This window comes from Galeopterus variegatus, unplaced genomic scaffold (assembly GCF_000696425.1).
Source record: "Galeopterus variegatus unplaced genomic scaffold, G_variegatus-3.0.2 Scaffold3468, whole genome shotgun sequence".
NCBI classification, from domain to species: domain Eukaryota; kingdom Metazoa; phylum Chordata; class Mammalia; order Dermoptera; family Cynocephalidae; genus Galeopterus; species Galeopterus variegatus.
In genome coordinates, this window is record NW_007729579.1 from 20,790 (window position 1) to 32,459 (window position 11,670).

The following is an 11,670-nucleotide window of genomic DNA, read 5'->3' on the forward strand; positions in this document are numbered from 1 at the left end:
TCTACTGTTAGCTACCTTCTCTCTCACAGAATCTGTGCACTTATACCTAAGTGATGCCATCCATTACTGTGGCTTCAATTATTACCTCTACACTTGGGATTTTTATCTCTTTAGCTCCTAAGTACCAGCCATTCATTTCTACTTTACCATTTAACTTGTCATTTCTTTTTTCTCCCTTCATTAATCAAGCTTTTGTATGTGTTCCATGCATGTAGTACATATAGTAATGAACAAGACAGACATTGTCCCTGCCTTCATGGAGTTTACAGTCTAGCAGGGTAGATAGACATTCAACAAATAATAAAAGCTATTAAAAATACGGTGAAGAAATGAGATACTATGATAAGTCTATGACAGTGGGGCTGTGGAGAATCATTATCTAAGTGACATTAAAGATGTGACCTGAAAGGATGGCAGAGGTGGAAAATCTGACTGTAGAGGCAGCAGAAATATTATTTGCAGAGGCTCTCAAGGAACGTGACATGTTTAGGGAACTGAAAAAAGGCGAATGTGGCTAGAGCAGAGGGATGGAGTATGAGTAGTGAGGAATAAAGCCAGAGAGGTAAGGAGGAAACAAAATTTATTTATCAAACCAATATTTAATGATTGTCCACTGTGTACTAAGCACTGCTCAAAGTTCTAGTGATTCAGTATGAACAAACCAGGCAAAACTTCCTATTCCAGTGAAACTTACATTCTGTTCAGGAAAACAGACAATAAAAAAAGTAAACAAATAACATATAGTATTTTAGATAGTGGTAAGTGCTGAGGGGGGTGGAAAGTAAAGCGGGGACACAGGGTAGCCAGAGAAGCCTTCATTGGAGAAAAGAAGTAAATTCCAAGCAGAGGTTAACAGTGAGTGCACATGTTGAGGGAACTTGCCTGGCATGTTTGAGAGCAGTGGAAAGACCATTATAGTTGAGGTGGAGTGAGGGTACTAGTAGGAGATATGTTTGAGAGGTAACAAGGGACCTAGGGCCTTTATCTTTTGGCTTTTACTGTGAGATAGGAAGCCACTGGAGGGTTTTGAACAAATGAGTGATATGGTCTGTGAGGCTGCTGGTTGTATCATTTAATGGGGGAACTGTTCATGCAGAATTCAATGTTCGGTGCTGTGGTCCTGATCTGACGTAGGGTTTAAACTGATCTGACTCTTGACTGTTGTATTAGAAATGGACCAAAATGGGAATTGAGGTAGAAGCAAAGAGATGAATTAGGAAGCTATTGCCAAAATCCATGAAAGAGATGGTAGTGGCTTGGATCAGAGTGGAAACACTGAGATGTAATCAGATTCTGATATATTAGATGCTCTAGTTGTCAGGATTTGCTTGTTGATTGGATGTGGGTAGGAAAGAGAGAAGAGGGCTTTAACTAGAAGTGTAGGGTTGCCATTTGATCGAGTTTGGATGTGTTGTCCCCTCCAAAACTCATGTGGAGATTTGATCCCCAATGTGGCAGTGTTGGAAACTGATTGAGTCATGGGGGTGGATCCCTCATGAATGAATTAATGCTCTCCCTGGGGGAGAGGGCATTCATGAGTAAGTTCTTGCTCTATTAGTTCCCGTGAGAGCAGGTTGTATAAAAGAACCTGGAACCTCCTCTCTCTCTCTCTCTCTCTCTCTCTCTCTCTTGCTCCCTCTCGCCATGTGATCTGGTTGTACCTGCCAGCTGCCTGCTGCTTTTCGGCTTTTCCATGACAAGTAGAAGCAGCCTGAGGCCCGTGTCAGACACAGCTGTCCCAGAATTGTAAGTGAAATAAACCTCTGTTAAATTCCCAGTCTCAGGTATTCTGTTATAGCAACACATAATGGACTAATACACCATTGAGATGGGGGAGTGTAATGGTCTGTTTCCAGAATACTTGAAACTGGGTGGTTTATAAAGAAAATGAAATTTATTGCTTACAGTTTCTGAGTCTGGGAAGTCCAAAGTGTCTGGTGGTGGCAACAGTGACTCAGGGGTCTCACATTGCAAGATGGTGGAAGCAGAGAGAGAAAGAGACAGACTCCTTTTTTAAAGCCCTCAGAACCACACCCTGACCACCATTTTTAATCCATTCACTACTGCATGGGCCTACAATTCAATCACCTTTTCAAGGCCCCACCTTTCAATTACCATAATAGGATTTCCCACCCTCTTAACAGTCATGGGGGGGCTAAGTTTCTAATACATAAAACTTGGGGGATACAATTCAAGCTTCTGTGAGTTTTGGGGGGACATAATTCAGTCCAGTACAGGGAGACTTCGTGGGGAGCACAAATTTAGTAGCTTGATTTTGGACATGTTAAGTTTGATATACCTATTAGATATTGATGTGGAAATGTTGAGTGGGGAATTGGTACATATACATGTATAAAATTCGAGAGAAAAATGTGGGCTAGATATAAATGGGAGTCAGCAATTATATTAGCTTGTTTCTGTTGCTTTTAACAAAATATCTGGAACTGGGCAATTTATAAGAAAATGAAATTTATTGCTTACAGTTTTGGGTGCTGAAAGTCCAAAGTCCAAGGAACACATCTGGTGAAGGCTTTTTTTGGTGGTTACCTTAGTGACAGCAGCGTATCACATTGTGAAAATTCAGAGCAGAGAGAAAGAAAGCTCCTCCTGGACTCTCCTTTTAAAGCATTCAGATCCACACCCCTGGCCGTCATTAGTAATCCATTCACTATGGCATCTAATCACCTCTTCAAGGCCCGACCTTTCAATTACCATAGTAGGATTTCCCACCTCCCAGCAGTTACTGGGGGTAAAGTTTCTAATACATAAAACTTGGGGGACAGAGTTCAAGCTTCAGTGAGTTTGGGGGGCAGGACACTCAATCCACTACAGCAATATATTGATAGTATTTAAAGAAAATATATTTTTTTAAAGAACTGATTGTACACCCTTTTTCATATAACAGAGCTTTATGGACTGATAGAGTTTGGATGTGTTGTCCCCCCCAAAACTCATCTGGAAATCTGATCCCCAATGTGACAGTGTTGGAAGCTGTTTGAGTAATGGGGGTGGATCCCTCATGAATGGATTAATGCTCTCCCTGGAGGGTGGGGGTTGTGAGTGAGTTCTCGCTTTATTAGTTACCTGTGAGAGCTGGTTGTTTAAAAAGACCCTGGCACCTTCTCTGTCTCTCTCTCTCTCTTCTCGCCATGTGATCTGCTTGTACCTGCCAGCTGCTTGCTGCTTTCTACCATGAGCAGAAGCAGCCTGAGGCCCATGCTAGTTGCAACTGTCCTAGAATCATAAGCCAAATAAACCTCTGTTCTTTATAAATTACCCAGTCTCAGATATTTCTGTTACAGCAATGCAAAACAGACATGGACCAAGTTGAAAATTAGGGAATTTTATTCTAAAGGTAGTACAAGTCATTCATAAGAGTTTTAAAATAACAGAGACAATTAATTAGATTTGGTTGCTGTGTGGAAAATGAATTACAGAGGGGCAAAAGCAGATGTTGAGGGAATGTAATTAGAAAGCTTTTGCAATAGTTTGGGTAAGAGTTAATGATGACTTGGACCATGTTGGGGGCAGGAAGATGGAATGTGTCTGGCTAACTATTACTATGAAACCATCCCAAACTTAGTAACATAAAACTACGACCATTTTATTACTCTCAATGATCATTGATTCTGTGGGTCAAGAATTCAGACAAGGCATAGCACAGGTGGCTTATGGCTGCTTCACGATGCCTGGGGCCCTCATCTGTGAAGAATTGAAGGGCCGGGGTGATTCAGAAGACTAGAGGCTTCATTCACATGTCTGGTTTCCGGACTAGGATGTCTCAAAGACTGGGCTCAGCTAGGAATGTCAAACAGAGTGCCTACATATGGCCTCTCTACACAACTTGAACTGCTCAAAGCCTGGAGGCTGGGTTCAAAGACACCAAGGCAAAAAATTCAGAGGCTTAAGTCAGGCTTAGGAGAAGTTATGTACTATCACCTCTACCATGTTCCCCTGGTTACAAGCAAATCTGTTATGACCTGGCTGATTAAAGGTGTGGGGAATTAGACTCCACCTTTTGGTAGGAGATGTCAGGGTCACCCGGAAGAAAAACATGTGGCATAAGAGATTTTGCACCCATCTTTGAAAAATATCATCTCCCAGAGGAAGGAAGTGACACAATTCTCAAGATATGTTTAAGAGGACATGGGGAATAATTTGAATTAGGATGTGAAAGAAGACTCAAGGATATTCTACAAATGTTTAAATGCCTATTATATACCTAGTACTGTTCTGAGATGATTCTGAGAACCTTAGTGGATGGTGATGCCATTTACTGATTTGGAAAACTCTGAGAAATGATAAGTTCAATTTTAGATATATTGAGTTAGAGGTGCCTGTTGAGGAGAGAAAAACCATGAATAATGGTATCAGAGATTCCTAGGGATGAGGATGTTTCGAGAAAGAGGGAGAGGTCTGTCCAGTGTAAGAGATTCAACAACCAACTGAAAGGTCAAATAGGATTAGGACCAAATATGTTCGTTGTCTTTAACAATATAGAGGCCATTTGGGGACCATAGCAAGAGCAGTTTTTATAGAGCAGTGAGAGTCGAAGCCAGATTGGAATTGGCTCAGAAGTTAGGCGAAAGAGAATGTGTTGAGACACAGAAATTTAGCTATAAAGAGAATTTTTAAAAAATGATAATGGGAAATAGCAAGAGCAGTTTTTATAGAGCAGTGAGAGTCGAAGCCAGATTGGAATTGGCTCAGAAGTTAGGGGAAAGAGAATGTGTTGAGACACAGAAATTTAGCTATAAAGAGAATTTTTAAAAAATGATAATGGGAAATAGCCAGCTTAGAGAGAGATATGGCTAAGTAACAGTAATATAATTATTATTTAATCAATCATTTATTGTATTATTAATTATATAGTATTATTAATTATTATATAGTTATAGAGAAAACATATTGTAGAGGGGAAAAGCTCTTTCTTGGGAGACTGTGGAGTTGAGTTCTAGTGTCCTTCTCTAACTCTCCCCCAATTCCTATACATACCCTCAAACACACTCTCACACACTTTCACACACTCACACAGGTTGCTTCTTCAACTTCTCCCTCCAGGCTGATGCAGTAGCAGTAGTTTCTGAGATGGTGGAGCCTTAGGTAGGAGATAGGACATTGCCATTGAAATAAGAATAGAAGAGAAAAGATTAGGTCAGAGCAGTTGAATTAGTTGCTGTGCATTTAGGAAGTTGCAGTTGTTCATTATGTCTGTACTTAAGAAGGGTGAAATCTGTCTTTCACCCCTTTTGTGTTCAGGGTCAAGTCTGCTGTTGAATTCTGCACCATGTTGTGTTTTGCTTGGTCTTTTACCTGCCTTACTCCAAACTCTCTTGACCTTCTCATCTCACTTCTCTTTCTACACTGAAATATCAGTGCTGCTTGTGGATCTGAGAAAGAGAACGTGGGAGATTGGATATGGGAACTATTTTAGTTCATATGGATCTGAAAAGTATCTTTAGGATATACTTTAAGACATAATGCAGGGCCGGCCTGGTGGCGCACTGGAGAGTGTGCCACTTGGGAGTGTGGCGGCGCTCCCGCCGAGGGTTTGGATCCCGTGTGGAGACCGGTTCCCGCTCACTGGCTGAGCATGGTGCGGGAGCAACACCGAGGGTTGCGATCCCGTTACCGGTCAGTAAAAAAGACAAAAAAGGAAAAAAAAAAAAGACATAATGCATATGTTGACAGAAGATAATATGATATAGTGAAAAGTACCCTAAGCTAGGGATGGGGTTTTAATTATAATTTTGCAAATTAGCTTTATAACCTTAGGCAAATCACTTCATGATGTGTACAATGGAGGAGCCTTGTGTTGGATGCCTTTAATTGGCTTTTCTTGCTGTAAGATTCTACAAATCTATAAGAACTCTTCCTAGGAAAAGTTTTGGTTACTAAAATATAACCAGTAAAGTATACTATTTGTAGGGTCCCAAAGTAGATGTTGAACTAATCTGTTGTTTTGTTTGTGCTTTGCTTCTGATTTTCTTTTACTAGTCAGCTATCCAAAAAAATCAAAATATTTTTGTGGGTTTCATTTCAGGTGCCCTAATGCATGAGTTATCAAATGATGGTGCTCGTAGGCAATTTGAATTTTATCTAGAAGAAATGATCCTTCCTCTCATGGTAGCTAGTGCCCAAAGTGGGGAAAGAGAATGCCATATAGTGGTGCTTACAGATGATGATGTGGTTGATTGGGATGAAGAATATCCACCACAGATGGGAGAAGAGTATTCACAAAGTAAGTGTTGTGGCATGTTTTTTCTCTCCTGAATTATCACAGATTATCTCTGTATTTTCTGTAATGTTAATTGAAGGACAGTTTTTGTAAAGAAAGTGCATTGAATTTTTACCATACACCAGGTATAGCTTCTGAGTCAAATCCAGCTTGCCGCCTATTTTTATAAATAAAATAAAGTTTTATGTATTGCCTATGGCTGCTTTCACGCTACAGTGGCAGAGTCGAGTAGTTGCAACAGACTGCATGGCTCGCAAAGCCCATATATTTACTGTCTGGCCCTGGATAGAAAAAGTATGCCCACCCCTGTCATACACAGAAGTTGTTTGCCCTTTGTTAACTATCTGGATCTTGATAGATTTTTTTCTTTGTATTTAGAAGCACGCTGGAGAAGTAGTTCCCGGAGTAGTAGAATATAAGGATAGCTTTTTTAAAAAAATGAGCTTTTTTGTTTTTATATAAATTTAGAAGCTTTAACTCATTGATTTCAAGGATAACTTTAAGTTTTAAGATGTTTTTAAAATATCTTATGTGTTCCTGGAGAAGACAATGACCCTTCAGAAAACTTTGTGGAACTATAGTTCTTTTAGGTAATTCTGACCAAAACAGCGTATCTTGAGCATTAGTGACTAACTTGTTTTATTTCACTCCAAACTTTTGATTAGAGTCTTTTGATGTTTTTCATTGAAAATCTATTATTTTTCTTGGTGAACCCAATATTAGTATTTTGGGCTAATTTCATAGATTGAGAAGAAGAGTTGAAAGAATGACTCTAGGAACTGAGAAAAATAGTCCAGCATCTTGTTCTGTACTCCAGTCTATTGACTCGGTAAGGATTAGGGTTTAAGTAAAAAGAAGAGGAATTATAGAAAGTACCCAATTAATTAAAAAATTAATCTCTAATTTTTCCATTTTATGTACCTTTTTTTTTTCTTCTTCTTCTTCTTCTTTTTGGCCACTGCCCAGTAAGGGGATCCAAACCCTTGACCTTGGTGTCACCAGCCCCATGTTCTACCAAGTGAGCTAACAGGCCAGTTCCAACATACCCTTTTCTAAAAACGAAATAAAGCAGATTTCAAATTGTATTCTTTTTGACTCCTAAAGAAGATTTTCAAAAGATTATTTTAACACAGTTATGATAGCACTTTTCAGGTTTACATTGAGATATTTCTGTTGCATGATGTACTTAAATGAGTGTTGTGATTCTTTTGTAGGTAGTTGTAGTAAGAGGCATTTCTGTTGATATTTCCTCAGTCTAGGCTCTTTGCTGACAATGATTTCCTGTAATAATATGTGGAATAAAAAGTTGAACAGAACACAGAAAAAATGAAAGGTTACCAAAAATCAGAAGGGTGCTAATGTATTTCCTTTTAAATTGGCTCTTAAACCAGCACGTTTGGTTTGTGAGTGTATTTTTTCTTTTTTTGAAAAAACCTTTGCAGTTCACCTTTTAAGGGAGATAACTCCACCTGAAAAAGAGAAGGCGAGGAAAGTCCATCAGTCTAACTCCCTGAAGTTCCCAGCACATTTGGAAGACTCAACATGTTGTCAGTGGAATGTCTGTCCTTTGCAAAGCCAGTTTGCTCTAAACAGACTAACCTAGGCAGAACTTGCTCGAATCTGCCATTTTTAACATCAGTATTAAATGGGACTGTTCACCTGAATGGAAAACAGTTTGTGGGGAGGGTATTTGCATTTTGGGAAATTATTAATAGTTGCTCAATCCATGAAATGTAAAATGTATCTGTTTTGTACTATTTTTGACAAGGCACTTTTCCCCTCTCTAGTCTAGGCCTTGTAGGCATTTTATCAAAGTCCTTTACTTTGCCTGCTTCATAATGATGTGATATTGATATATTCTTTTGGTTTTCTTGTTTGAAACTTGGGGCAGATCCCATTCCAATAAGTGTGTATATGACGTATCTTTCAGAAGGAGAGTCTTCCTATGGATTGGGTTACCTGATTGGTTATCAAAGCTTTTCTTGTTTCCACTTAAGTAGACCTTTGCTTCTTCATTAACTGTACTGAACATTGTCCTGTCATGTTGGCTAGTCACCCTTTGGCATTACTGCATCCATTATTTGGGCTTTTAGGGATGTCAGGACCCTATAATGATCAAGATAAATTTAAGTTCATCTCTAGGTGCTTTGATTTTAATATGAGAATATTTTTTGTCTTTTTGTTTCCAGTTATTTATAGCACAAAATTATATAGATTTTTCAAGTACATTGAAAACCGAGATGTGGCCAAATCAGTTTTGAAGGAGAGGGGTCTTAAGAAGATTAGATTGGGAATAGAAGGTAAGACATTTTTATTATTTTCTATTTTCTTTTGAAAAACAAGTTTTAAAAAAATGGATCCTATTTAGAATATGGTTTGAATACTTCGAGAAAAACTGAAAAATGATTACTGAATGCTTATGCTATAAACCTATAAGTAACAAAAATCAGTTTCCTTTATCTGAGACAGACAGACAGAGGGTCATTAGGCATTATTATTTGTTTCATAAGATTCCCTAGTGATATAGAGATATGAATGTCTTTTCTGCTATAGCTCACCCTAATTGATTTTTGGCAAAACTAATGTGGTGTGTGTGGTCATGTATGTGTGTTTATTCCCATAGGATTGTCAAGGCTCTTTGCCTAGCAGTGATTATTGAAGCCCAATAGAATGAAAAACTACTTTCTGAAAATTCATGTAAAAGTAGTACTATTGCTTACTAATGTCTTAAGTTATGATAACAGTTAGCTTATTTTCAATTTAAATACAAATTACAAAAGTTCTTTCATCTTATTTAAATGCATACATTTTTAGATAGCTTTTTACTTTATAATTTAAATAAATTTTTCCATGCTTTGTCTAATGCTCTTTTAAAATACCCCATATTAAGAACAAAATATCTTTCTTGGCATAACATGGCATTGTGTAAAGAGTAAAGGCTCTGGAGCCAGATTGCATATGTTCAAATCATAGCTCTGTGATGTTGGCCATTCTGTGCCTCAGTTTCTTTGTCTAAAATGGGAGCTTTAATAAGTACTTTATAAGGTTATTGTGAGGATAGAATTTCATGAGTTAATACATGAAAAATACTTAAAACAGTTTCTGGTACATAGTACTTCTCAGTATATGTTTGTGATGGTGATCATGAAGATAATATTGTTGATCAATGACCTGGTTAAGGTACTGGAGATCACCATAATAGGCTGCCAAGACCTGTGGAAGAATGACCAGAAACAGGATTTTACGGGAGGAGGAGGAGACTTTGGGCTTAAAAAGCAGTGGAATTGCTGACAAATTAGCTTCACATCTGTCACTTTGCAAACAGTGGAATTTGGCTGCTTGGTCTCAGAGCTGGAGAGAATGCAGCTGGGAGCTACTTTAGATTGGGATGACAGGGAGGGCCTCTGAGCCTTTCTGAGGACTGTTTCTTTATCGGTATAATGGATAATAATACTCTGTGTATCTTAGAGGATGGTTGTGATGATCAAATGAAATTTACTAGAAATTACCTCCTCCCCACTGTACTTTCTCTTTGTCCACATGGCTACTACCATTCATCCCTCAAATTTTCTGAAACTTTCTTGGAACCTCTATAAAATTGCTCCTTAGAACAATTAATTATATAATACTCTGTTCAGTCATGGACTATGAGCTCCTTTAGAGAAGTCAAGTTGCACACTGCATACCTAACATGTGGCCTGTTACATAGTGTATAGGGGGTTCTCAAATAGTGAATAAATTATAGAAAAGCTACATATAATTTAGTTACCGAAAATGAGGATGTCTTTCTCTAACACAAGGGAATAACAGCAGTTGAGCTGAACTAAATTGAGCTAAACTCTTAAATGAATTTTCATAGAATCATAAGGATCTAGTGATAAGTACTAATTGCTCTTAACCCCATTTAAAATATTATAATCTATGTATCATGATGTTCCATTTCTGAATATTTTAATATTCTTCTCTAAAAATATTTTATTACACCTAACAAAACGAAGAATAATTTTGTACTGACAAGAAGTATTTCACTGAAAAGAAAAAAAAAAAGAATAATTCCTTAGTATCAGTCCACATTAAAATTTCCCAGTGGTCCCCAAAAATGTCCTTTATAGCTGGTCTCTCTAAACCAGGATTCAGTTCAGGACTACACCTTATAACTGACTGCTTGTTATGTCAAATCTCTCAATCTAGCATAGTTCCTTATTTATGATACTGCCTTATTGAAGGGTCTGGATTTGCCTTATTACTTCCTTGTGGTGTCCTTCAGTTAATTTCTCTCTCTTCTATATTCCTATAAACTGTAAGTTAGATTTAAAGGCTTAATTTAAATCTTCTGTATTGATTAAGTGGGTGACAGCCTGGCCCCTCCATTAGAAGATTAGCTGTTCCTTTGTATGATATTATTTTGGCACCATAAGAATGTTCAGCTCTCCATTAACCCTTACCTTAAGGTTTTAAATACTAGTTGATAATTCTTGCCTGAATCAGTACTTTCATTAGGATTACAAAATGACTGTTTCCTAATTCTGTCGTTCCTTTTACATTTATTAGCTGGTATTTTTTTGCAAAGTATAGCTTTCATCTATTAAATGAGGCTCTTTGGTTACCCACCATTATCTCTATTTTTAAGAGAAACTGAAGCTCAAGAGGTTAAATAACTTATTAAAGTTTCATTGGAATAAATAGCAGAGTCAGGATTTGAATCCAGGTCACTGTGATTTCAGATTTTGTGAGTGGCTCGAAATACTGTATTAAGTGGAAACTTTTTAAAAGAGGCAATATGCAACATTATTTGCCTGTGTACTACAAGCTCGTATAAATTGGGCTTGACTTTGATAGGACAGTAGTAACTAACCAAACTCTTCTACTTTTTCTTCTTTCAATAACTGCTTCTAAATGCTGAAGCATTCTTTTCTTTTCCCAACTAATGTGTAGACCAACAGACATATTTTCCCCAGTCTATACTTTTTTCCTTTTGAAAAAGTAAGTAGAATAGCCTCAATCCCAGGAGTAGGGTTGAGATTTTGGGGGGACAAAAGAAAAATATTCAGATTTCCAAGTTAGCCATTTTGTTATTCCCCCCATCTCAGTCTGTCCACCTACCCATTTCTATGCCCCTGCCCTCCCAATCCCAACTCCCTCAAAAGAATTCTTATTATTAGAGTACTGACTTTCATGGGAGCTAGATTGAGTTGGTGTATAAGGGACATGGGGAGGACAGGATAGAACTTGGATGTGTGAGAAGGAATATAAGGCTGGATTAAAAAAAATACTTTTAGTTCTGTGGCACCATATTCATATTCAGATATTGCTATAGTCAGGTCTGTGTAAAGCCTATTCTACTTAATTACAAGCAGGATTTTTGGTTTGATGGGTGGTGTTAAACAAAAATGTGTCCAGGGTGGTAGTAGGGTGGGAAAGCACAAATACCT

General features: G+C 37.9%; 1 protein-coding gene across 1 annotated transcript in view; it reads left to right on the plus strand.

Annotated features, from left to right (window-relative positions):
- The window catches only part of LOC103600801 (BTB/POZ domain-containing protein 10-like), a gene marked incomplete at its 5' end in the record, with an annotated part of 35,868 nt that overhangs the window by 19,012 nt on the left and 5,186 nt on the right, over window positions 1-11,670 (plus strand). The window contains 2 exons of the mRNA XM_008585136.1: window positions 6,044-6,241; window positions 8,428-8,538. Coding sequence (XP_008583358.1) covers window positions 6,044-6,241; window positions 8,428-8,538 — 309 coding nt within the window. The remainder of the gene's footprint in view (window positions 1-6,043; window positions 6,242-8,427; window positions 8,539-11,670) is intronic.